This window comes from Dendrobates tinctorius, unplaced genomic scaffold (genome assembly GCF_039654945.1).
Source record: "Dendrobates tinctorius isolate UK_male_01 unplaced genomic scaffold, ASM3965494v1 ptg000003l, whole genome shotgun sequence".
Taxonomy (NCBI): Eukaryota; Metazoa; Chordata; class Amphibia; order Anura; family Dendrobatidae; genus Dendrobates; species Dendrobates tinctorius.
In genome coordinates, this window is record NW_027361671.1 from 95,913,287 (window position 1) to 95,939,371 (window position 26,085).

The following is a 26,085-nucleotide window of genomic DNA, read 5'->3' on the forward strand; positions in this document are numbered from 1 at the left end:
TCAGTGCAAAGTATGAGATCTGATTTGGCTAGGTGAGAGGCTCTGGACTGAGGTCTAAGGGGTAAGGTTTCTCCTTGTGGAGAGTGACATACCAGCTCTGGCTTGTCAAGGTAAGGAGGCTTATTCGCCATGCAATGCTCCTCTGGGAAATTTTATATGCAAATTGCCTCTTCAGAGAGAAAGAGGACTTTTACTCTACAGCACATATAAGTTATAGTTTACAACCAAGGTATACAACAGGTTGATACTGGAAAATCTCCCATCATAAGGTCAGATATAGTCAGTGATGGGCAATGTTATGTTATGTGCTGCAACAATAAATGAGGAGAAGCCGCCTGCTCCTCTACAACAGTTACTGACAGACACAGCTCTCAAATCATCAGCTGCACATAAATAGTAAGAAATATAATATGTAGGTCTAGTATGAGCTGCCTGCAGCCATAAGTATATGTATAGAAGACTTCAAGCTCTGTATTCCAATCAGTTACACAACGTACATACAATAGACGAGAGACAGGGCTGAAAACTAGGCCCATGATATGTCCCCCAGAGCAAGGTGCAGCATCAAAGTAGGAGTGCCCACTGAATGCCCCGCCTTGTGCTGATTTGTTAGTGCCCACTCACCATCCTGCCCTGTACTGAGTTACTCCCCCAAATATTTATTTTATATATGAAACCTATATATTAAAGCTCCAGGTAATCCACTCAGGTAAGTGCTAGCCACCATCTTAGGCAATATAAAATGAAAAATTGGTGGGTATACACTGATCCTGTAAAATATGAGAGGGACAATATACAAAATCAGGATGGATTGCCATGAAATGCAGCCACTCCTCATCACTCACCAATCCCCCAACTCTTACCCTCTCACAACTTATCTTCAGTACATGCGCCCACAGAACTAATAGCAGACAATGTATGTTTCCATGCTCTGGCCGCTCAAACATATACCATCCCCCAACTGCTCTCCTCTCACCAGTGTCCAGTAAACCTAGCTCCATCATATTAATGGCAGACCCTGTAAACCTGTAGCAGCCACCGGTGTGAACATGGTGGCCACATGAATCTCTGAGGTAATATTAATCCTATATATGATGTAGGAGCTGATACTACACTAATACATGATGTCTGAGATGAATGTGCTCCTAAAATCATGTGTAATGTGAAGTGATGACCCCAGTATTACTCTCCCTAATACTGCAGACATGAGGGAACATGGCAGATACATGAATTCTGAGGTAATATTGATCTCATACATGATGTAGGAGCTGAAACTACACAATGTCTGAGGTGAATGTGCTCCTATAACACAGGTCAACGAAAAAAAATTTTTTTTCTGGTGTCCAAAATATTTTAATGAATTTGGGGTATTTTTGGGGTGCTGATTCTGAATATGTCATCAGTTTTGCCAGATTGGCTCAAGTTTTTGAGATTTTTGGTATCTTATTTATAGCACTTGTTGGTAAATGCGACGCATCATCTCATTAATTTCTTTGGATTAGTACTTGAACTGAGCAGTTCTCAATATAGTTTTGTGTTAATTAGTGTTCTAAAAGTTTGTTCATAGCTTGATTTTTGCACTAACTTTATGTTGTTGTCTGTTTTCCAGTGAAAAGCATGAACTCATCATGAAGAAGTTGTCTTAACGATCCAGACTCATTCTGTTACATTTGTGGTGAATATACACTGCCAAAACATAGAAGAAACATAACACACTTCGTAAAAAAAGTGTATTTTGCCTATTTTGGGGTTATGCTTGGGGACCAAGACAAGTTTTGGGCACCACACATAGTGTGCAAAGCATGTATCGAATTATTACGAAAATGGAGCAAAGGACAAAGAAAAAGCTTCAAATTTGGTGTTCCAATGGTGTGGAGAGAGCCAAAAAATCATCATGATGACTGTTATTTCTGTGCAGTGCAAGTGCAAGGATTCAATAAGCATAAGAAACGAAAATGGGAGTAACATGGAATCTGCAAGAAGGCCTGTCCCTCATTGTGAAGATGTGCCTGTACCTGTGTTTTCCATAAATAACAGTCATCATGATGATTTTTTGGCTCTCTCCACACCATTGGAACACCAAATTTGAAGCTTTTTCTTTGTCCTTTGCTCCATTTTCGTAATAATTCGATACATGCTTTGCACACTATGTGTGGTGCCCAAAACTTGTCTTGGTCCCCAAGCATAACCCCAAAATAGGCAAAATACACTTTTTTTACGAAGTCTGTTATGTTTCTTCTATGTTTTGGCAGTGTATATTCACCACAAATGTAACAGAATGAGTCTGGATCGTTAAGACAACTTCTTCATGATGAGTTCATGCTTTTCACTGGAAAACAGACAACAACATAAAGTTAGTGCAAAAATCAAGCTATGAACAAACTTTTAGAACACTAATCAACACAAAACTATATTGAGAACTGCTCAGTTCAAGTACTAATCCAAAGAAATTAATGAGATGATGCGTCGCATTTACCAACAAGTGCTATAAATAAGATACCAAAAATCTCAAAAACTTGAGCCAATCTGGCAAAACTGATGACATATTCAGAATCAGCACCCCAAAAATACCCTAAATTCGATGAAATATCTTTGGCACCAAAAATGCTGTTGACCAGTGATCTGTAATGTGAAGTGATGACCCTAGTATTACTCTCCCTGACAACTGCAGCCATGAGAGAACATGGTGGCTACATGAATTTCTGAGGTAATATTAATCCCATACATGATGTAGGAGCCAGCTATAATGTGAAGTGATAAACCCCCAGTATTATACTTCAATAAAAACTGCAGTGATGTCTGATGACTTCTCCATTTCATCTGGTGAAAGAAAGAGGTAGAAATACAAATTTACCTCCTCTATATAAACCCCCACCCCTCTCACAGAGAGAGACCAGCCCCGTTATCCTCACAAATGGAGACAGATTTGCCTCACCTAAATAAGTACCACCCTCCTCACAGTGGCACACCAGGCACCAACATTTCTTTCAGTCTTAAAGCAACATCACTCTTGCTTAAAATCTACACCGCAATACACAAAAAAACTGCAGGAGTTAAAAGATCCGCCCATCCCAAAGTCATGTCTTCCTCCACCTATTGCTCTGGTGGTTTCTTTCCCTATAGTTAGCAGGCCTACTAATGTTAATATAAGGGAATGTTCACAATCAGCTAATTTACATAAGAATTGCTCATGTTAAAGTGGGTTTCCAAGTTTTGACAAACTGTCAAATGGGTGAAAGGTGAAAAAATTCTAAAGCAATATATAATCTACATTTTACAATAAAACAAAGTCATTTTTGCATATATGTCACAATTATTCCTAATTAGGAATAGTGGTGTGGAATACTTTAAAGTGCAACTAATATACACCGTCCCCTCACTTGGTGTACAAAGATCCCAAACGCCAACAAACAACTTATTGCTCATGCACCTAATAAATAGGGATAGTATTACTTGAGATGTACTAACTTTTGTAATGCTCTTCCTGCCATTGGCAAAGGAATGCCTGACTTGAAGCTCTGCTTAGACCAGGTATCCCTTATTCCCCTATAAAGTAAAATTTCATGTCCCCTTATTGAATCTGGAGAGTGCTCTGGTCTGTAGCATGTCCTTCACAGTGTCTTTCATGGTTCCAGGCTAAAGTTTCTGGGTTTAGCAATAGTTGATGATATCATAATACTGTACTGAGTGAAGCTTCATCCACAATGTATCCTATATATTTCAGAGCTGCACACGCACACTCTCCTTCTCTAGGCATGGATGAAGAGATCATGCTTCTCTGAAATGAGTAGATTAATTGTGGACTGAATTTCATCCACATAGTACTCAAACTAAAGGAACAAAAAGCGCAATAGGGTCTTATCCGGGTTATAACTGGAGAAATAGATTAGAATTTACTCACCCTTTTTAGGAGAGGTTCAGGCATGTGGGATCAGTAATCTGCTTGCTGCACGTCCAAAGGTCAGCTCTGCGACCGCTTGAAACATCAGATTTCGGAATAAATTCTTGGACTTTTGTGCGCTACCAGATAAATTCACTAATCCAGTGTTAGGAGAAAGAATAATCCATTTTATTTCCCAACGCGTTTCGAAATGTGTACCATTTCTGCCAGGTCTCAGAAATAGTGCACTCAGAATGCAGCAAACCCATTAGATTGCACAAAAGAGGCTTGTGTAGGCCCTACACAAGCCTCTTTTGTGCAATCTAATGGGTTTGCTGCATTCTGAGTGCACTATTTCTGAGACCTGGCAGAAATGGTACACATTTCGAAACGCATTGGGAAATAAAATGGATTATTCTTTCTCCTAACACTGGATTAGTGAATTTATCTGGTAGCGCACAAAAGTCCAAGAATTTATTCCGAAATCTGATGATATCCACATAGTACTGTGACATCACATACTGCTAAACACAGAACTGTAGTCTGGAATGCTCAGAGAGATTGTGGAGGACACTACATGCTGTTGCACCTCAGATTCAGTAAGAGGTCTATCATTTTCAATTTGCATGAGAATAAGGGAATCCTGATGTAGCCAGAGCTATAAGTAATACAGTAGCTTTAACCAAAGGTTAAAGTCTAAAATTCTTTCAAAGGACAAGAAAAATATTACTTATAGCACTGGCGGAAACAGACAAAAGAGGCCCCCATGCAAGAACAATACAGTGGCCCTTTCTAGTCCAATAACTCATCATAATGCAGAATTACATTTGTTTTGCATGTAGAAATGGGCACTCTTTTCTCTTGAGTAGAGATGAGAGAAAGAGAACTGTAAAGTTGGGGGTCATACTGGACACTAGGTGGTCTGGTGCTGAACTCCAAACATGGGCTTCTCCTGGAAGTCCATTTTACAGTTCGAGAGTCTGGAGTCTGAGAGAGCTATAGATAGAGAGAGAGAACTTCAATGGATCTACTCTTGGGCCCTTGTGCAAATGCATAGGTTGCACCAATGGTATGTCTGCCCCTGACTTAAAGTCAGAATGTCTCACTATATACCTCTCCAATACTATTTATTGGTCCTACGAACAATATATTGGTTGCTGGCAGTTAGACTACATGTACATTTTTTTGGACCATGAAATATTTTGCTATTATTCCTGATTAAAAATCTATGTCACATATGCTCAAAAAGGATTTTGTCTTCCAGTTAATAGCTTTCTTGATTCTGTTATTGCATTAAAAAGGCACTATTTGGCAGCAATTGTAACCAAATGACTGAAGTAACACATGTGGTTTCATTGAAATGTTATCTCCCATTTAGATTCCCCTGTAGTTCTAGTGTCGCTACTCCGGTCCTACTGACAGTGCACTGTTTACTGGGCTGCATTGATGACATGGTCTGTCCATCATAAGGGACTGATATAACTGTGGTCTCAGCGGTGTACCAGTATCATATAAGGCTGCAAAAGATTTCCGTGTTAAAGTGAATTACATCACAAGATGGTGGAACAGTCAAAGAATTACTAGAGAAAAACACAGGGCAGGATTTACCCAGGAGATACTGAGCACTTTAGCACTTTACAGGCTCTGGACCACCAGCCACTTGTCACTTCATTTCGTATTAACTCTCTCACCTATTAGACCTCTCTTAAAGGTCACAATGGTATTTTTCCACATTCATTTCTATTTTTCAGAAATTGAGGAATGTATTTTCACAATACTTTGGCTTGAGAGAGACCCTGGGAATCTCTGCATGAAAAGCCTCACTTTCACTTCAAGGAAAGGATAAAAAATATTGGCAGCTCAAAATACATAAGCTAAAAAAATATAAATAAGTGAAAATATTAGAAATAAACATCTTATTCCTCTGTAGTCTATGCTCGCTTGGATCTCCAATTTAACCTTCAATGATTATACATCAAACTTTCAGTACAGTCAGTTACTTACAATAATTTATTCTCAGGTCCGCTTATTGTAAACCATTTAAGCTCTATGTAGACTTAGACATACAGAAATAATTATGGTGGTTACTATATGTTACTGAAAAAATGCTGAGACTAGTCGGCACAAGACTGCAAGTTTCAAATCATAACACATATGGTCCCATGACTGTCCACTGGCACAGAAAAATACAGGGGAGTTGTGACAGTGTGCATATAAAACACTGTCACAATATGGCAGTCTGAAGTCACAGAGAGACTGTAGACTTTTCTTCCTAGACCAGAAAACTCCTCTAATACAAATCTGAAATCAGTGGGTGAACAAACTCATTAAGATGAAAGGAAAAACAACATGAATGGAACCAAGCATATTCTTTACATATACTCCTTTTATATGGAGGAGTGGATGCACTGGTACAGCTTAACGTTGCTTTGTAAATCACATTTATGGAAAACTAGTACAGGGTGTTACTGGGAAATCAGGCAACAACAAAAAATAAAAAAATAGCACATTTACAGCCTTTTCTAGTATTTCAAAATAATTTGAAAATACAAAAAAAGATGTAAAATAGGTTTCAATCCTAGATTTTAATGGGCAAAAACAGTACTACTGTATACATTTCTAAGAATTGTTATGCAATTATAACAGTGAAAATCATGGAAGCTCTTTACAGAAGTAAGAAAATATGGGCAGCTAATATCATGACCAAAACATGTAGCTTTATTGGCTAAGTCCTATTTAAAAAAGAGGTTTAAGGGGTTTCGAATTGTAAAACTAAGGGCTCTTCACACACTATTGTTCCTTACTTTAAATAATATGAATTTGCATTCTCCTCAGCTTCTTCACTCCAGTCCAGGAATTTTGGCACATCTGGGCCTCTGACGTCTCTGTGTGCCATGGCACTGTGGGCACATATTGTAACATCATGTTACTATGTACATTGCTCAAGTGATGACGTAGCGTGCAGTGACGTCAGAGGGTCTAGAGGTGCTTAAAGCCAGGTCCTGTCGTGAAGTAGCCAAAGAGAACAAATGTGACAGTGAAATGGGAAAAAGAAGCCATACAGAGGACCAGACAGTGGACATTGAGTGGACAGCTGTGCATTCATATTATTGTGATACCCCAAAGCAAAATAAGGTACATATAGTTTGCATTGAATAATCAACATGATACCCCAAATTAGGAGTTCACCTATCTACATTGGCAACAACCACAATAAGCACAACTGTAGTTTAGACTCAAGAATGCCAGGACTTTGTTTCTGTTGCTTCCTTTGCCACTTTGCTTTTGGGCTAGTACGAGCTGTAAAAGTTATGTAAGTGGAATGCCCTGTGGTTTCCGGGTGGTGTGCACTCCACATGCAACAACACCAATTCTGGTGGGTGGAAACCTCTTACTCTGTTTTTTGGCATGTGTTCCACGCTAGGTTAACAGGCATCCACAGCTTTTCCTATTGTCCCCATCACCAATGATTACATATCTTCCCTCACATAATCTCCAGTCCTCCCAAGACCTTCCTCTCTCCTCCACACTTATTCGCTCCTCACCTAATCGCCTCCAAAACTTCTCCCGAATATCCCCCATCCTCTGGAATTCTGTGCCCCAACACGTCCGACTATCAACCACAGTCAGATCCTTCAGACTGAACCTGAAAACCCATCTCTTCAAGAAAGCTTACAGCCTGCAATGACCCTGCTGCCTCCTCACCACTACCGGAGCTACCACCTAACCAACATCAGAGCTGCTGCAACCCCCAAACTTACTGTCCCCTTTCCCACCATCCTGTAGATTGTAAGCCCGCAAGGGCAGGGTCCTCTGCCCTCTGTATCAGTCTATTATTGTTAGTTTGTTTACTGTAAGTGATATCTGTAATTTGTGTGTACAGTGCTGTGCAAATAAATTGGGGCAAAGCATTTTTTTTAAGTAAAATCGAACCGGTGTGAGTGCCTGTTCAAAGCAGTTAAAACTGGCTTCAATCACTGACTGGTAACCAACTTACGATTTTACTTAAAAAAATGCTTTGTCCCAATTAATTTGCACAGCACTGTAACCTCTTATGTACAGCACCATGGAATCAATGGTGCTATATAAATAAATAAATAATAATCTATTTATATAATTGCCTTGTAATGTTTTCATTTCCTGTTCTGTTCAGATGTCACCGTATCCCAGAATTCCAAGCGGAGGAAGTTCACTGACTGCCATATCGGGACATCCAAGTGATGGGTATCTCAATATGGAAACTGCTGCTGGTACCAACCTATTGCACGGTACCACCAGCGGAACACCGTTGCACCACACACACACTCTATACACCGTACGCACCACACACACACTCACACACTCATACTCTCATGCAGCCTCTTGCACGGTGCCACCAGCGGAACACCGTCGCACTACACCTGCGCGAATTCCGCGCAGGTGCAGTGAATCATTTGGCTGATGCCGGCGGCAGATGCGTGACGTGTCTACAGGCAGAGGAAGCCAGTCACATTAAAGGGGTTTTCCCATGAACGAAAGTTCATTTTAAAAATTGTCTGTGCCTGACCGTGTACGGAGCATACCACATCTCCTGGGCAGCGGAGGAAGCAAAAGACAATACTGACATTACAGCAGGAGATCGCAGAGGATTCATTTTGTGAGGTAAAATATTTCACTGACTGTTTTTACACAATATTTTATCTTACAAAATGTATCCTCTGCGATCTCCTGCTGTAATGTCAGAATTGTCTTTTGCTTCCTCCCCTGCCCAGGAGCTGTGGTATGTTCTGTACACGGTCAGACACAGGGGTGAGAGAGAGAGAGCACAGGGGGGAGACAGCTCAAACGGGACAGCACATGAGGGGAGAACACAGCACAGGAAGGAGACAGCAGACAAGGGGGATAGCACAAGGGCTAGACAGGTCAAAGAAGAGCACAGATGGGAGAAGTCAGCACATGGGAAAGACAGAGTGGATAGGTGGGTGAGCACATGGGGTGGAGATTCTCAACGCTGCAAAGTCTGTCCCCATCGTGATATTACCGCCCTCCCGATGCAATAGCATCAGGCCTCCATCTAGTAAAAATAATAATAATGAATATCCTGGATTCACAGCTGAGAGGTTGCATTTGTGCCATCGCTCAGCTATGCAATTCAAATGAAGCAGAGTTGTCCTCTTTGTGGCACAAATGGATTGTCATCAGACTGGTGAGGAATATGATGTTTTATTACTTATAATTTTACATTAATAAATGGGAAAAAGAGGGTGGGGAGTAGTGTTGAGCATTCCGATACCGCAAGTATCGGGTATCGGCCGATACTTGCTGTATCGGAATTCCGTTACCGACTTCCGATATTTTTTCAATATCGGAATTCGGCATCAGAATCGGAAGTTCAAAGTTGATTGACAGACTGACGTCATCATGATGCGCGGTGTGTGCGCATCATGATGCGCCGTCATTTCGGGCCTTCCGGGGGTCTCTGCCGGCCTGCCGGGGGGCTGTGTGGACTGCCCGGGGTCTGTACCGGCCTGCCGGGGGGCTGTGCCGGCCTGCCGGTGGTCTGTGCACCCTGTGGGGGTCTGTGCCGGCCTGCCGGGGGGCTGTGCCGGCCTGCCGGGGGGCTGTGCAGGCTCCGGGGGGCTGTGCCGGCCTGCCGGGGGGCTGTGCCGGCCTGCCGGTGGTCTGTGCAGGCTCCGGGGGGGCTGTGCCGGCCTGCCGGGGGGCTGTGCCGGCCTGCCGGTGGTCTGTGCAGGCTCCGGGGGGCTGTGCCGGCCTGCCGGGGGGCTGTGCCGGCCTGCCGGTGGTCTGTGCAGGCTTCGGGGGTCTGTGCAGGCATCGTCCGATGGGACTACAAGTCCCATCGGGCGATGCCTGCTACCATGACAGTGATTGACACATTAGCCAATGATGGGACAGTAGTAGTCCCATCATCCGGCTAATGTGTTAAATGTTAAAAAAAAAAAAAAAAAAATAAAATACTACATACATACTACATGCATGCTACATACATACTACATGCTACATACATACTACATACATGCTACATACATACTACATACATACTACATGCATGCTACATACATACTACATGCTACATACATACTACATATATACTACATACATACTACATACATGCTACATACATACTGCATGCTACATACATACCACATACATACTACATACTACATATATACTACATGCATGCTACATACATACCACATACATACTACATACATACTACATATATACTACATGCATGCTACATACATACTACATGCATGCTACATACATACTACATGCATGCTACATACATACTACATGCTACATACATACATACATACTACATATATACTACATGCATGCTACATACATACTACATGCTACATACATACCACATATATACTACATGCATGCTACATACATACTACATATATACTACATGCATGCTACATACTACATGCATGCTACATACATACTACATGCTACATACATACATACATACTACATATATACTACATGCATGCTACATACATACTACATGCTACATACATACCACATACATACATGCTACATACATACTACATATATACTACATGCATGCTACATACATACTACATATATACTACATGCATGCTACATACATACTGCATGCTACATGCATGCTACATACATACTACATACATACTACATACATACCACATATATACTACATACATACAATACATTCATACAATACATACATAGACATACAGTACATATAACATAGAGTAACATACTTACCAATACTTGTCACATTGTTCCCCGAAGCCATTGTCGTCTACGGAATAAATATTAACATAACAAACCACAAAAATACTCACCCACGATCCGAAGCAGTCCACGAGTGTGTCCCACGATGATCTTGGGTAGAGAACTGCAGCATCAGATGATGCTGCCGTTCTCTACGGGCTGCAGGAATCCAATGACGGAAGGTAGGTATCCTTCCGCACTGTATTCCTCCGCCACTTAAAAAAAAAAAGTCCCTAGTCTCACTTTATGCCATTGCTGCGTGGGAAATTCCCACACAGCAATGGCATAAAGTGAGACTAGGGACTTTTTTTTTTTTTAAGTGGCGGAGGAATACAGTGCGGAAGGATACCTACCTTCCGTCATTGGATTCCTGCAGCCCGTAGAGAACGGCAGCATCATCTGATGCTGCAGTTCTCTACCCAAGATCGTCGTGGGACACACTCGTGGACTGCTTCGGATCGTGGGTGAGTATTTTTGTGGTTTGTTATGTTAATATTTATTCCGTAGACGACAATGGCTTCGGGGAACAATGTGACAAGTATTGGTAAGTATGTTACTCTATGTTATATGTACTGTATGTCTATGTATGTATTGTATGAATGTATTGTATGTATGTAGTATATATGTGGTATGTATGTAGTATGTATGTAGTATGTATGTAGCATGCATGTAGTATATATGTAGTATGTATGTAGCATGCATGTAGTATATATGTAGTATGTATGTAGCATGTAGCATGCATGTAGTATGTATGTGGTATGTATGTAGCATGTAGTATGTATGTAGCATGCATGTAGTATATATGTGGTATGTATGTAGCATGTAGCATGTATGTAGCATGCATGTAGTATATATGTAGTATGTATGTAGCATGCAGTATGTATGTAGCATGCATGTAGTATATATGTAGTATGTATGTAGCATGTAGTATGTATGTAGCATGCATGTAGTATGTATGTAGTATGTAGCATGTAGTATGTATGTAGCATGCATGTAGTATATATGTAGTATGTATGTAGTATATATGTAGTATGTATGTTGCATGTAGTATTTATGTAGTATGAATGTAGCATGTATGTAGTATGTAGTATGAATGTAGCATGTATGTAGTATGTAGTATGAATGTAGCATGTATGTAGTATGCATGTTGTATGTATGTAGCATGTAATTTTTTTTTTTTTTTTTTTACATTTAACACATTAGCCGGATGATGGGACTACTACTGTCCCATCATTGGCTAATGTGTCAATCACTGTCATGGTAGCAGGCATCGCCCGATGGGACTTGTAGTCCCATCGGACGATGCCTGCACAGACCCCCGAAGCCTGCACAGACCACCGGCAGGCCGGCACAGCCCCCCGGCAGGCCGGCACAGCCCCCCGGCAGGCCGGCACAGCCCCCCGGAGCCTGCACAGCCCCCCGGCAGGCCGGCACAGCCCCCCGGCAGGCCGGCACAGCCCCCCGGAGCCTGCACAACCCCCCGGCAGGCCGGCACAGACCACCGGAGCCTGCACAGACCCCCTGGCAGGCCGGCACAGCCCCCCGAAAGGCCCGTACAGACCCCAGAGAGGCTGTACAAGGGCAGGAAAGGGTTTTTCTTATTCCGATACCGGAAGTCCCATAGACTTGAATGGGACTTCCGGTATCGGAATCGGCGATACCGATACTTTTTTTAAAGATCGGCCGATACCATCCGATACGATACTTTGAAGTATCGGACGGTATCGCTCAACTCTAGTGGGGAGTGTTTATTTCAATTAAATAATTTTTTGCCGTGTCTTTATTCACTTTTCACTATGAGGTAAGATGCTTGAGCCAGCAGCTGTCAACTTTACCTGTGCTGATTAGCAAAAACAGTGGGGTCTCACACCTTTTTTTTATTTTAATTATTGCACAGGCTCCAGCTAATGAATTCTCTCATCATCGTATGTCTACTATTGCGTCACTTCTATCAGCGAGACCAGGCGTACGATGATGAGAGTAGTAATCTCATCAGCCAACGCCTGTGACCAGCAGTAACCTTTTTACAGCCGGTCACAGCTGCTGGCTTGCACACTATCATCTGTTTGTCAGCATGGGAACCGCAGTGCTCTGACTAGCGGAAACCTTTTTACTGCTGGTTACAGCTGTTGATTCGCATGCTGTCATCTGTATGACAGTGTGGCAACATCAGCGCTCTTACCAGAAGTAACATACTTACCGCAGATCAGTGTCAGTGTTTCTTTCTGTTACACAGATAATAGCATGGGAAACACTGTAGGTTCGGGCTGCCAAACCTGAACAGTAACAACAACTTCATGGAGAAGTCCATGTTCGGGGTCCATGCACAGACACAAGGTGTTTGGTACGAACCCCGAACTTCACCGTTTGAGTTCGCCCATCCCTAGATATATTACAAATTTGCTTACTTTTATGTGTACTATTGATTTATGAAATAAAAATTAAGCAATGGTTACTCTTTAAGTATGCTGGCTCTGTGTACTTACAGAACTTGTGCTGTCCTTAAAAATATACTTCATATTATTTGAAGGAGAACTCTGAAAACCACTGTATATTCTAATATATACTGCATACAGCATTTCCCTTCCTACTCTTCTTATTCATTTTCTGTACTGCAGTAATCATGAAAAAAAGATTAATAGACCACACCTGAATGCCAATCGCTATGAAAGCAGTCTTTCTTCACAGCACAGTTTCATAGCTATTGACAGAGCTATAACTCTATAATATTAGGTTCCATACATCTCAGTCTTCGGGAGCTATAAAGTACATTTTCCAATTTTGCAGCAACATCAAACTTGTGATGTTATGTTCAATCTCATGGAGTCTCTGGTTTAAAAGTATTTGGAAAATCTTTTCCTGAATCTACATCATTCGCCATGTATATAAAGGGTAAGAATCACCTGGCCCTTTGAGTTGGGCAGATATGTAATATATTACAAATAAACCATAAAGTGCTAAATAATGGTATACAATTTGCTGATATGCACCGAATTACCCTGTTTTATCGGCTATATGTTAAACAGTTGCATTGAAAAAGTAATCATTCCCCCTTGGCTTTTTAACTATTTAGTTACATTCTAACCTGTGCTTAAATATTTGTGTAATCCAGTTTGGATGTTATACATCAGCACTAAATAGTCTAAGTTGGTGAAGTGAAGTGAGAAAAATATATGCAAATAATTTTATGGGATAAAATAAATAAAATTTGGCATGTGCATATGTATTCACCCCTTTGGCTATGAAGTGTGATGCAGTGACCGGTGTTAAATGCGAGAGTTGCAATGTGTCCCCAGGATGTGCACAGAAGCGTATTAAGGCCGCGGGAGTGCATTGCAATCACAGGCATAGCTGTGTTTGCAGTGCAAAATAAAAGTGTTGGTCTTGGTCAAGTTATTTACCCAAGGCAGATATAAGAAAACCTTCCATGGGTTTTATGTTTGAAGCGGACTACAGTGGTGCGGTCCGCTTCCTCCCGGCCAGGTCTTCCAAGTGGCATATGACCACAGGTTCCCTGTAAAAACCCTGAAGCCTGTGTGAGTGAACACAGAGCCAAGCGGAGCAAAAAGTCCTGGCACCCCTCAGTATGACAAGGCAATGCAGTCGGTCTCAGTTGCGGACTGTCTTGTTTCCCGGCTGTGATCCGGAGGATACCTTTTATGTTCCAATTGTAAGTTTCTTTACACATTAAAATACATTTGTTTTGAACTTTTCTGTGGTCACTGCCTGTCTGTCACACTGCACCAACCACGCTGCACTACAGAAGACACCAAAAATTTCTGGTGCAAGCAATTACATTCATAAGTCACATGCTCAGTGAAAGGGAGACCACCTGTGTGAAATCTGTCACATGGTCTGTCACTAGATACACAAGTTCTCAAGCAAAGACTGGAGTATCTGCCCATACGATGACAATAAGCCATACACTCCATAGAGGTGGCCTGTATGGAAGACTGGGCAGAATAAAGCCTTGACTTACACACAAAAATTTTAAGGCTCATTTTGAGTTTGCCACAAGGCATGAGGGAGACTCCACAAAAGTATGGCTGAAGCTGCTGTGGTCAAATGAGACCAAAATGGAAATGCTTTGTAAAAGAGAGAAAAGCTACATTGTGAAATAGAAAAGCTTTTATAATAAGACCAAAATGGCTCTAGGCTAATTATTTGCAAAGTCTATGATCTGAAAGGTATGCACTGGATAACATAAATATTCTTTCTTAACTTTGCTATTGGATGAAAATATCTTGAGATGTGTGGCTTAAGATTACCATGTCTTAACAGGTTTTTAATAATATTAGTCTCCTCATATTAATATGTATAAAAGTCTAAAGTACATCTTAAAAGACTTTACAGTGGTGTCTATTATTAGCCTATTTCTTCTTAGAGTGTGTGCACACGCTGCGGATTCTGCTGCGGATCCGCAGGTGATTTGGCCCTGCGGATCCGCAGCAGTTTCTGCTGCGTTGTACAGTACCTTTATGTTCTATGGAAAATGAAAACCGCAGTGCACATGCTGTGGATTTTTCTGCGCAGATTTGCTGCAGTATCAAATCCGCATGTCACTTCTTTGTGCGGAATCCACAGCGGTTTTACACCTGCTTCATTGTCCAGGTGTCAAACCGCAGGCTAATCCGCAGATAAACCGCAGGTCTTTTGACCGGCGGATTTCCCTGCGGATTTTGCCAAATCCGCGCAGAAAAATCCACAGCACAATCCGCAACGTGTACACACACCCTTAACCCTTAAAGCTGCAGCTACTTTTTCATTTTTGCATTTATGTTATTTCCTTCCCTTCTTTCAAAAACCATAATTCTTTTTATCTTTCCATCAACATAGATGTATAAGGGTTTTTTTGAGGGACGAGTTGCACTTTTACATGACAAAACACAGTGTACTGGAAAACAGCGCAAATTCCAAGCACTTTCAAATTACAAAACTATGCCATAGTTTTTTTTATTTACTGAATTCAAATTATGGTAAAAATGATCTGGCATGAATATTCTGCAGATCAGTGAGATTATGGAGATACCAAACTTTTCTTGCTTTTTATTGTTTTAGTGATGAAAATGTGGAAATTTGTAAAGATTTTTTTCTACTTTGTTGCTATTTTCCTCTTCTTTGATTAACAGCTCTGGCTTTCCAAGAGACAATTATGGGAGGAGATAGAAAACAAGTAGATGAAAAGGTGAACTGAACTGCTGGACCACACCAAGTGTGCACCAAGTGCCTCAGTAACATAATTGAATAAAAAAAGATTTCTGGCAAATGCAGAAACAGATTTGGGCACTATAGGCATGAATTTTATTAGGGTTATGTACAGTGGTGTACGGGGCCGGACTGGCCATCTGGTAATTCTGGCAAATGCCTGAAGAGCCTGTCTTATGGTGGGCCACCATGTCTTCTATGTTGTTAACAGAATCAGTGTTCTCAAGACACCCATACTGTTAAGAGTTGTAACAGAGGTATCATTAGAAATATTGGTCTTGTAGTAAATCTTGCTTTCCTTCATCCAGGGTAATATTAGTAATATATCCCATCTGGTGCTTGAGGATGGGGACAGCATGGGCCTGTGCGATTTCAAATGCCAGGGTTGAATTTTAGCCCCAGTCCGTACCTGGTGGTGTAACATGAACCATGTTAGCCATAATGCAAAATCTCCAACACGGCCAACAACTATCATAGGCAGGTCTTTAATAGTAATGGTCATTTCACATGGGGCAAAGGGACCTTTTGGGCCTTCCTATTCTCCAAGGCACAGATGCCATTGCAACCCGTTTACCTATTATAGTTATGCTCTTGTTTATGTTTCCTACAAGTGGCTGTGCTTAGTTTAAAGAGTTATTTTGTGCTAACACACTCGCTTCTAGGTCATTTCCATACAGCAGTGTTTTAGTCAGCAAGCCAAATCCGGGAGTGAGTCAATTATCAGTTTTCTCTATTTTTGGCTTATAAATTGTAACGCTAAATACTGATGAAAATACTGGCATGTAAAAGTGACCTAAGAGAAACTCTAATGACTGTATTACTAGGGTTCTCGATACTTAGCAGTGACAGTCTATAGGGCCATAGGGGTTTTTGTTTATTGAACTAAATTAAAAATCTCGGAGTATAGGGAGAGACCAGTCAATAAAGTTAAGACAGACAGGGAGAAGCCTGCGAGAAGCCACCAAGATGAATAGTCTACTTGGTCCTGGGTCTTAATTAAAACATCTTTTTTTTTAGAGGCAAACATTAATGTCTGCAATGGGGGAGCCTGTCCCTGATTCATTTTGCCTGTGGGTTGGGCAATATGAATTATCTAACAGGCACATTTTAAGGCTGGAAATGTCATTCAATTATATTGTGAAAAGACTGATAAAAGGATGAATGTTACTTTAAGGTTGATGATAAGAGTGAATACAAAGTAAAACTGCTGTTTGCTAAGACCCAATCATATGTTTTTGAGCTTTCATGGAATCCGCCAGATGAAAGGTAAATTTAGAAGGTAAGTGTTGAAACTCAACGTATATAATGAGCATGTTTCTGAAATATTTATTGGATGCAAGAAATAGAATATTTTATCATGTAACAGGTGAAAACATGTCTGCTCAACAAAAAGTGAAACCTATTACAGGTTTATATTTTTTACTTGTACTCCGTAGAGTGTTATACTGAAATTATGTAGACGATTTTATAGAGAGCCTTTAGTCGATCACCAGCTAGTTATATAATCGCTGCCAGAACATAATCTACTAATTGTACAATCTATAAAAGACAACAGCTGTGCTATCAGCTCCAATATCTGACATCTCTTAAAAGGAGTTCATTTCACAACATTAAGTTACAAACAGCAGTAATTACCAGAAACCACCATCTGTATGAATAGCCAGTGTAGATGATACGCTGGAATAAATAGATAAATGAATGATAGATAGATAGATAGATAGATAGATAGATATAGGATAGATAGATAGATAGACTGAAAGATAGAAATGGATGGAGATAGATAGATATAGGATAGATAGATAGATAGATAGATAGAAATGGATGGAGATAGATAGATAGATATAGGAAAGATAGAGATGGATGGATGGATAGATAGTTAGATAGCTATAGGATAGATAGAGATGAGTGGATGGAGATAGATAGATAATCAGAAAAAAAACATCAGCATTCCAAAAATTAAAGTGAAAAACTGATTTACTGATCCATTAGCAGCAACATTTCGGCACATTTCTCTGCCTTTCTTTTGGTAGTGCTGCCAAATTTTCTTTAATTATTTTAGATAAATAGATGGATAGAAAGATAGATAGATAGATAGATTGATAGATAGATAGACTGTATTGAACTTACAAATCGGTGGCAACTATGGTCTAATTTAGGTAATGGGAAGCACAGTTCAACATCTGCATCATGCTAAGGAGGTAGCATAGCACATCAATGTTATTTACGTAGAGTGGCACTATTACAATTTGTATTAAAAAGGCTGTGCAAATAGTTTAGTAGAGCATCACTAGTGACTATGGTGAATTTTGATGCGTATTGTGTCAGAATAAAAACGTATTGCTCTCCATTTTCCTGCTTTCAAAAGAATGGATTGTTTTTTTTTTTAACTGTGTGGTGGCATATGGATTATTAGTAAAGAATCTCACTGCTCTCGTCTAGCGTCTACTTTACTGCTCTGTGGCAGCCAGATAAGGTTATTGTGACCTCCATTGGCAAGCACTCAAATGTCCCATATCTTGGGAACCTCTTGTGATCACTGGGTCTACATGCAGTCATATCACTATGTAGGGGGTGGACTGACCTATGGACCTGTCTGATAAAGAGGGAAATGTAAAAAGATGATGTATACAATCCTTTATTCTGACTTGTATGTATATGTGTGGGACAACAGCTAGAATTAGTGAAAGATGGTGTAGTACCGGGTTTTGGCCCCAAGATGGGGCCATACAGTAGTGAGAAAAGGACTCAACAGCAAGCCTTAGGCTAGGGAAACTGCATAGTCATGGTGGGTGGAGTTACGGGACTGGGAAGGGGATTTCCAGAAGGAGGAGATATAAGGAAGGAGAGTCCCAGGAGTATGGCAGACACCCAGGAGGAGGAGAGAAGCGGGAAGAGCTCAGGAGAGGATGGAGGAAGGAGAAGCTCAGGAAAGGCAGAAGAGAAAGAGATGGTTACTCAGAGAGGGGGATGGCCCTGAGAGGACAGCTGCAGGAAGGGAAGGCAGTGACTAATGGAGGCCTGGGGTACTGGACGGCTGGACACCTAAGAGTGAGTAAGTGTTACAGCAGGCAGACTCAGCCAGGGGGAAGAGCTGTGGCCGTGGGCCTTACGGCAGCCACGGTGAAGGAACCCGGAGGGGCTTTGCCAATAAGAACAGCAGGAGGTGACAGGTACCCTGGCCAGGGAGCAGAAACTGTCGTGTTTGCTGTGGATGTCAAGAGGACACCCAATAAAGTTGGACCTGACTGAACGGATTTCTGCGTCTGTCTCCAGTCTGTTCCGCAGCCAAAAGGGACCACCCCCCCAGTTGGCACACGTACTACAACTGCATGAGACTTAGTCATTAGGCCTCATGCAACATCATGATGGGTATCGAGCAAAAACGTCATAACATTGCAGGAGCCTAGTAATCGGAAGAGGTGCACAGGATGCCAGCATTCAGGTGCCAGCAGAGGAAAATCACACTGCCCTGGCCCAGCTATAACAGAGTACCAAAGTGGACACCAGAGGAGGAGAATTCAAATCTAGTGCTCATCTCTATTTATTTGTCACAACTTGGTATAAGGTCACGTTCACACCTTTACAATTTGGTCAGTATTTTATATAATAAATCAATGTTTTAAAATGTGCATGATCAGATACAGTTTCGTAGGTTAATAATGGCTCTATAACCATGAAAATTGGATGTTATACAGATGATCCATTTGGGATCCAACTTGCTTTGGCGCACGCATAAAGTTGTATAAATGAGTCTCATCCAAAATACAGAAGAGATTTGTGTGAAAAATTGTTATCTGAGTTGCCCACTTGAAGCACATTGGTCAGTGTGCTGTATGATTTTTACTTGGACAGAACACGTCTGTGCAATATGCTTGTCTGAACAAGTCCATAGAGAGAATATGAACATTTGAGGCACTTATTTTTTTATATTTTTATTCAATGTTGTATTTATTCTTTAGGCTTCACAAACCACATAGTTACACAGAACTTTAGAAATGAAAAAAAAAACATAGTAAAGGCCCACTGACACATATATTTAAAATTGGGCATATTGGTGTATACAGGTACAGTGGTGTCACAATATTTATCTAGTTCATTTTACTATTAAGTCTTCTCTATGCTCATTCTGTATTGACTATAGTTGTAATCAGGATGTAACAATTGCAAGGTAATATGTTTAAAATTGAAAATTAATATCAGGCCACTTAAGGGAACATAAATTACACCAAATAAATGAGTCTAGATTATGTGCTGTGGTGAATGACAAGTGAAGACTGAGTTATAATGACAGGTGTAAAACACAATGGAGTTTACAATTAATTTTCAATGCCAAACGACTAATTTTCCAGTTAATATCATCACTAATTCTGAGTTATATTAAATTATATCAATATATATTAATTTTGTATTGATGTTATTCATTTTTTGTTCCAAGCAAAAATAATAATAAATCAGGATTCCCTTGTCAGCTGAGATATGAGTAGAAATGACAGACTAAAATTGCATGAAAGTGCAATTCACTGCATAAACAGTGTGTCTCAATAGAGCTCCCCCGTGTCTGCTGCTGTTCCCACATTGAAAATACAGCTCCTGGTCTCTCCACACAATGCTAATCAGTTGCATTCACAGATAATGCTCTGTATTTAATACAAGTCCCTTTCTGTAGGAAAAGAGACAGGTTCATATCCGCCAATAATGCACCCTCTGTGCTGGCAGATGAATCAGTTATAACATAAAAATGTCCAATAGCTTTAATCAGAAATATTGTTACCTTTCGATTTTCTATAGGTTTGACGAGCTACGGTAAGTCATTACCCTGAGTATTCATAAATTTACAATGAAAACCAGTTTGAAATGGTAAATAATACTTTATTGTGTTTGATGCCTTCACTGCTGTTTCTGCAAAATTTTTAAATAATAACATTTACAGTAAAATGTGCTGTTTCATATCATCAACAAAAGAATGCTCTTGATGACTACAATATACCTGCATGATCCAATTTGTCCTACAATGACCACTGAATCCTGGCATACGGCCTTCTGTTTTGTCCTCAGTCATTCCTGCTCCCCCCATAGATGTTTGCTTAAGCACAGAGCACAGTTTGCAACCATTCCAGTGCCTTACGTCAACATTTGTGCTTTATAATATCCCGCTTAAAATTTCGAAATAGCTAAATAATATTCTGAGCTATGAGCTATCGACAGTCATTAAAGGGAACCGGTGACGTAAAAAACACTATTAACCTGTAGTTATAGGGTTAATCTGTAGGTTTACAGCGCTCTGAGAACCTAGCTGTCAGTCGGTGCCGGGGGTGGTTTCAGGTACACATCACTATGCACTGAGTGGTGACTGAACCAGCGCCAGTCCATTCCTATGACTGAAAGCTCGAGGCTGCCGGGAGGTATAAAGTTCATTGCCTCCCAGCAGCAGAGTTCTCAGTGTGGGCGCCGGGCAGCTTCAGAATGCCATTAAACCCATATCTGCAAGTTAATAGTATTTTTTTATGACAGGTTCCCTTTAAGAGGCATACATTTCTTAATATGTAATCTGAAAATTCTGCATGCAGCTTTACTTTATCCATAACAGAAGATTATAATACTAATTTATATCTTGAATGCAGCTTTCAGCCTTGGTAGAAGGAATAAATCATTACCTTTTCCTTTCCAATGAGCCTGTGATGCAAATCCAATATGTCCACCATATTTCCTGTTGAATTCTGCCATTAATGCTTTGTATGGATTCCGAATAAGCAAAACAGCAGCATCAAAAGCTTCAATCTCCTTCCTTCCACTTTCATGAGTCTTTATACAAACTGTTCGCCCATTTCTCCAGTGGTCTCTCTCCCCTTTAAAGCCTGCACAACAAACATTTCATATAAGATATTGCCAAAAATGTTGTCAAATTGCACAATGTATGCCTTATAAAAGGTACTGGTATCATAAGAAGACAAATACTTATTACGGTAATCACTTACTTGACATTTTATGGCATTCAGGTAAGTGATTAAATGTTAGTTTGCCTTTCAAATTTAGAATACAATGATCTGTGTTCTCCCAATACACATTAGGCCACAACATAATTATTGTTATCACTATTTTAGAATTGATATATAGTTTATAATTTTTCAGAAAAAAATACTTTGCATTAAAGAGAAATTACAAAATATTAATTGAGTACATAAAAAAATTAAAATGACTGACATTTAAACTTAAATCACATCTATATAAAAGCTTTCATAACTAGAGTTGAGCGAAACGGGTCGAAAAAATTCAAAAGTCGCCGACTTTTGGCAAAGTCGGGTTTCATGAAACGAAACCCGGCCCTAGGATGAGGTCGGCCACGAGGTCGGCGACTTACGCGCCAAAGTCATGTTTCAAAAGTTTGTTTTGCGCTCTTTTTCAGCCAATCAGGATCCACGGACACTGTGGGCAATGTGATGACATAGGCACGGGTCACCACCATCTTTCAGAAGGGCATGCAAGTGATTGGCTTGCTTTGGTGGGCGTCACAGGGGGTATAAAAGGGCGTGCACGCCGACCGCCATCTTACTTCTGCCGATCTCAGTATAGGGAGAGGTTGCTGCTGATTCTGTAGGGAGAGCGTTAGGCAGGGAAGAAGACCAAAAAACTGCTTCTGCTGCTAGCGATTTGGCCTGCACAACACACCAGTCACTGTGTGTGCAGTGCAAGGGGAGGCTATATAGTGCTGTATCAGTGGTGTTGGTTGTTGGGCTGCCTTCTAAGGCTTCCTGACAGGCTGGCATTGCTGTTTACCCACTGCTCCACAAACTGCTTTTTTAAAAGCAATCCAATCTCCCTTATCCTCTAGTCACTTTGGTCACAGCTGTGCCATCGAGCCTGTCACATAGCGCTCAGATATTCATTGGGCCTCAAACTGCTTTTTTAAAAGCAATCCCAATTTTTTTTTTTGTCCTGCTGAGAAGAAAAAAAAACTGCTTCTGCTGCTGATAGCAATTTGGCCTGAACAACACACCAGTCACTGTGTGCAGTGCAAGGGGAGGCTATATAGTGGTGTATCAGTGGTGTTGGTTGTTGGGCTGCCTTTTAAGGCTTCCTGACAGGCTGGCATTGCTGTTTACCCACTGCTCCGCAAACTGCTTTTTTTAAAAGCAATCCAATCTCCCTTATCCTCTAGTCACTTAGGTCACAGCTGTGCCATCGAGCTTGTCACATAGCGCTCAGATATTCATTGGGCCTCACACAATCCAAAAGTGTCCAGTGTCCAAAAGTGTGTGCAGAGATTCAAACTCTCACTTATCCTCTAGTCACTTAGGTCACAGCCGTGCCATCGAGCTTGTCACATAGCGCTCAGATATTCATTGGGCCTCACACAATCCAAAAGTGTCCAGTGTCCAAAAGTGTGTGCAGAGATTCAAAATCTCACTTATTCTCTAGTCACTTAGGTCACAGCTGTGCCATCGAGCCTGTCACATAGCGCTCAGATATTCATTGGGCCTCACACAATCCAAAAGTGTCCAGTGTCCAAAAGTGTGTGCAGAGATTCAAACTCTCACTTATCCTCTAGTCACTTAGGTCACAGCTGTGCCATCGAGCCTGTCACATAGCGCTCAGATATTCATTGGGCCTCACACAATCCAAAAGTGTCCAGTGTCCAAAAGTGTGTGCAGAGATTCAAACTCTCACTTATCCTCTAGTCACTTAGGTCACAGCTGTGCCATCGAGCTTGTCACATAGCGCTCAGATATTCATTGGGCCTCACACAATCCAAAAGTGTCCAGTGTCTAAAAGTGTGTGCAGAGATTCAAACTCTCACTTATCCTCTAGTCACTTAGGTCACAGCTGTGCCATCGAGCTTGTCACATAGCGCTCAGATATTCATTGGGCCTCACACAATCCAAAAGTGTCCAGTGTCCAAAAGTGTGTGCAGAGATTCAAACTCTCACTTATCCTCTAGTCACTTAGGTCACAGCTGTGCCATCGAGCTTGTCACATAGCGCTCAGATATTCATTGGGCCTCACACAATCCAAAAGTGTCCAGTGTCCAAAAGTGTGTGCAGAGATTCAAAATCTCACTTATTCTCTAGTCACTTAGGTCACAGCTGTGCCATCGAGCCTGTCACATAGCGCTCAGATATTCATTGGGCCTCACACAATCCAAAAGTGTCCAGTGTCCAAAAGTGTGTGCAGAGATTCAAACTCTCACTTATCCTCTAGTCACTTAGGTCACAGCTGTGCCATCGAGCTTGTCACATAGCGCTCAGATATTCATTGGGCCTCACACAATCCAAAAGTGTCCAGTGTCTAAAAGTGTGTGCAGAGATTCAAACTCTCACTTATCCTCTAGTCACTTAGGTCACAGCTGTGCCATCGAGCTTGTCACATAGCGCTCAGATATTCATTGGGCCTCACACAATCCAAAAGTGTCCAGTGTCCAAAAGTGTGTGCAGAGATTCAAACTCTCACTTATCCTCTAGTCACTTAGGTCACAGCTGTGCCATCGAGCTTGTCACATAGCGCTCAGATATTCATTGGGCCTCACACAATCCAAAAGTGTCCAGTGTCCAAAAGTGTGTGCAGAGATTCAAACTCTCACTTATCCTCTAGTCACTTAGGTCACAGCTGTGCCATCGAGCTTGTCACATAGCGCTCAGATATTCATTGGGCCTCACACAATCCAAAAGTGTCCAGTGTCCAAAAGTGTGTGCAGAGATTCAAACTCTCACTTATCCTCTAGTCACTTAGGTCACAGCTGTGCCATCGAGCTTGTCACATAGCGCTCAGATATTCATTGGGCCTCACACAATCCAAAAGTGTCCAGTGTCCAAAAGTGTGTGCAGAGATTCAAAATCTCACTTATTCTCTAGTCACTTAGGTCACAGCTGTGCCATCGAGCTTGTCACATAGCGCTCAGATATTCATTGGGCCTCACACAATCCAAAAGTGTCCAGTGTCCAAAAGTGTGTGCAGAGATTCAAACTCTCACTTATCCTCTAGTCACTTAGGTCACAGCTGTGCCATCGAGCTTGTCACATAGCGCTCAGATATTCATTGGGCCTCACACAATCCAAAAGTGTCCAGTGTCCAAAAGTGTGTGCAGAGATTCAAAATCTCACTTATTCTCTAGTCACTTAGGTAACAGCTGTGCCATCGAGCCTGTCACATAGCGCTCAGATATCAGTGGGCCTCACACAATCCAAAAGTGTCCAGTGTCCAAAAGTGTGTGCAGAGATTCAAAATCTCACTTAATCTCTAGTCACTTAGGTCACAGCTGTGCCATCGAGCTTGTCACATAGCGCTCAGATATTCATCGGGCCTCACACAATCCAAAAGTGTCTTGTGTCCAAAAGTGTGTGCAGAGATTCAAACTCTCACTTATCCTCTAGTCACTTAGGTCACAGCTGTGCCATCGAGCTTGTCACATAGCGCTCAGATATTCATTGGGCCTCACACAATCCAAAAGTGTCCAGTGTCCAAAAGTGTGTGCAGAGATTCAAACTCTCACTTATCCTCTAGTCACTTAGGTCACAGCTGTGCCATCGAGCTTGTCACATAGCGCTCAGATATTCATTGGGCCTCACACAATCCAAAAGTGTCCAGTGTCCAAAAGTGTGTGCAGAGATTCAAAATCTCACTTATTCTCTAGTCACTTAGGTCACAGCTGTGCCATCGAGCCTGTCACATAGCGCTCAGATATCAGTGGGCCTCACACAATCCAAAAGTGTCCAGTGTCCAAAAGTTTGTGCAGAGATTCAAAATCTCACTTATTCTCTAGTCACTTAGGTCACAGCTGTGCCATCGAGCCTGTCACATAGCGCTCAGATATCAGTGGGCCTCACACAATCCAAAAGTGTCCAGTGTCCAAAAGTGTGTGCAGAAATTCAAAATCTCCCCTGTCCTATAGACATCTTGTTTTACATACTATATAGTTTGTTGGATTTTGTCTACATTTCTACCAAAAATGAGGAAGGCTGGTGGAAGAGGCCGTGGAATTGGGCGGGGGTTGGCAGCTGGTAATGATGGTGTTGGTGGTGGATCTGATGGTAGTGGCAAGAGCAAAATAGGACCGAATGCAGGAGGTGTTGAGCCTGCGTCATCGTCTGGCTACATAAGGCCTCGAACGCTTAGTTTTCTAGGAGTTGGCAAACCGCTTTTAAAGCCAGAGCATCAGGAAAAAGTTTTGTCTTACATTGCTGACTCAGCCTCCAGCTCTATCGCCTCCTCTTCTTCAGTTGTAAAAAGTAAAAGCACTG

The 26,085-nt window shown here is 41.4% G+C and overlaps 1 protein-coding gene across 2 annotated transcripts in view; it reads right to left on the bottom strand.

The window, feature by feature from the left end:
- Positions 1-26,085, bottom strand: part of WSCD2 (WSC domain containing 2) — a 606,696-nt gene that overhangs the window by 49,266 nt on the left and 531,345 nt on the right. For both annotated transcript variants that reach the window (XM_073562054.1, XM_073562051.1), the window contains one exon: positions 21,508-21,708. In XM_073562054.1, the coding sequence (XP_073418155.1) occupies positions 21,508-21,708 (201 nt within the window). The remainder of the gene's footprint in view (positions 1-21,507; positions 21,709-26,085) is intronic.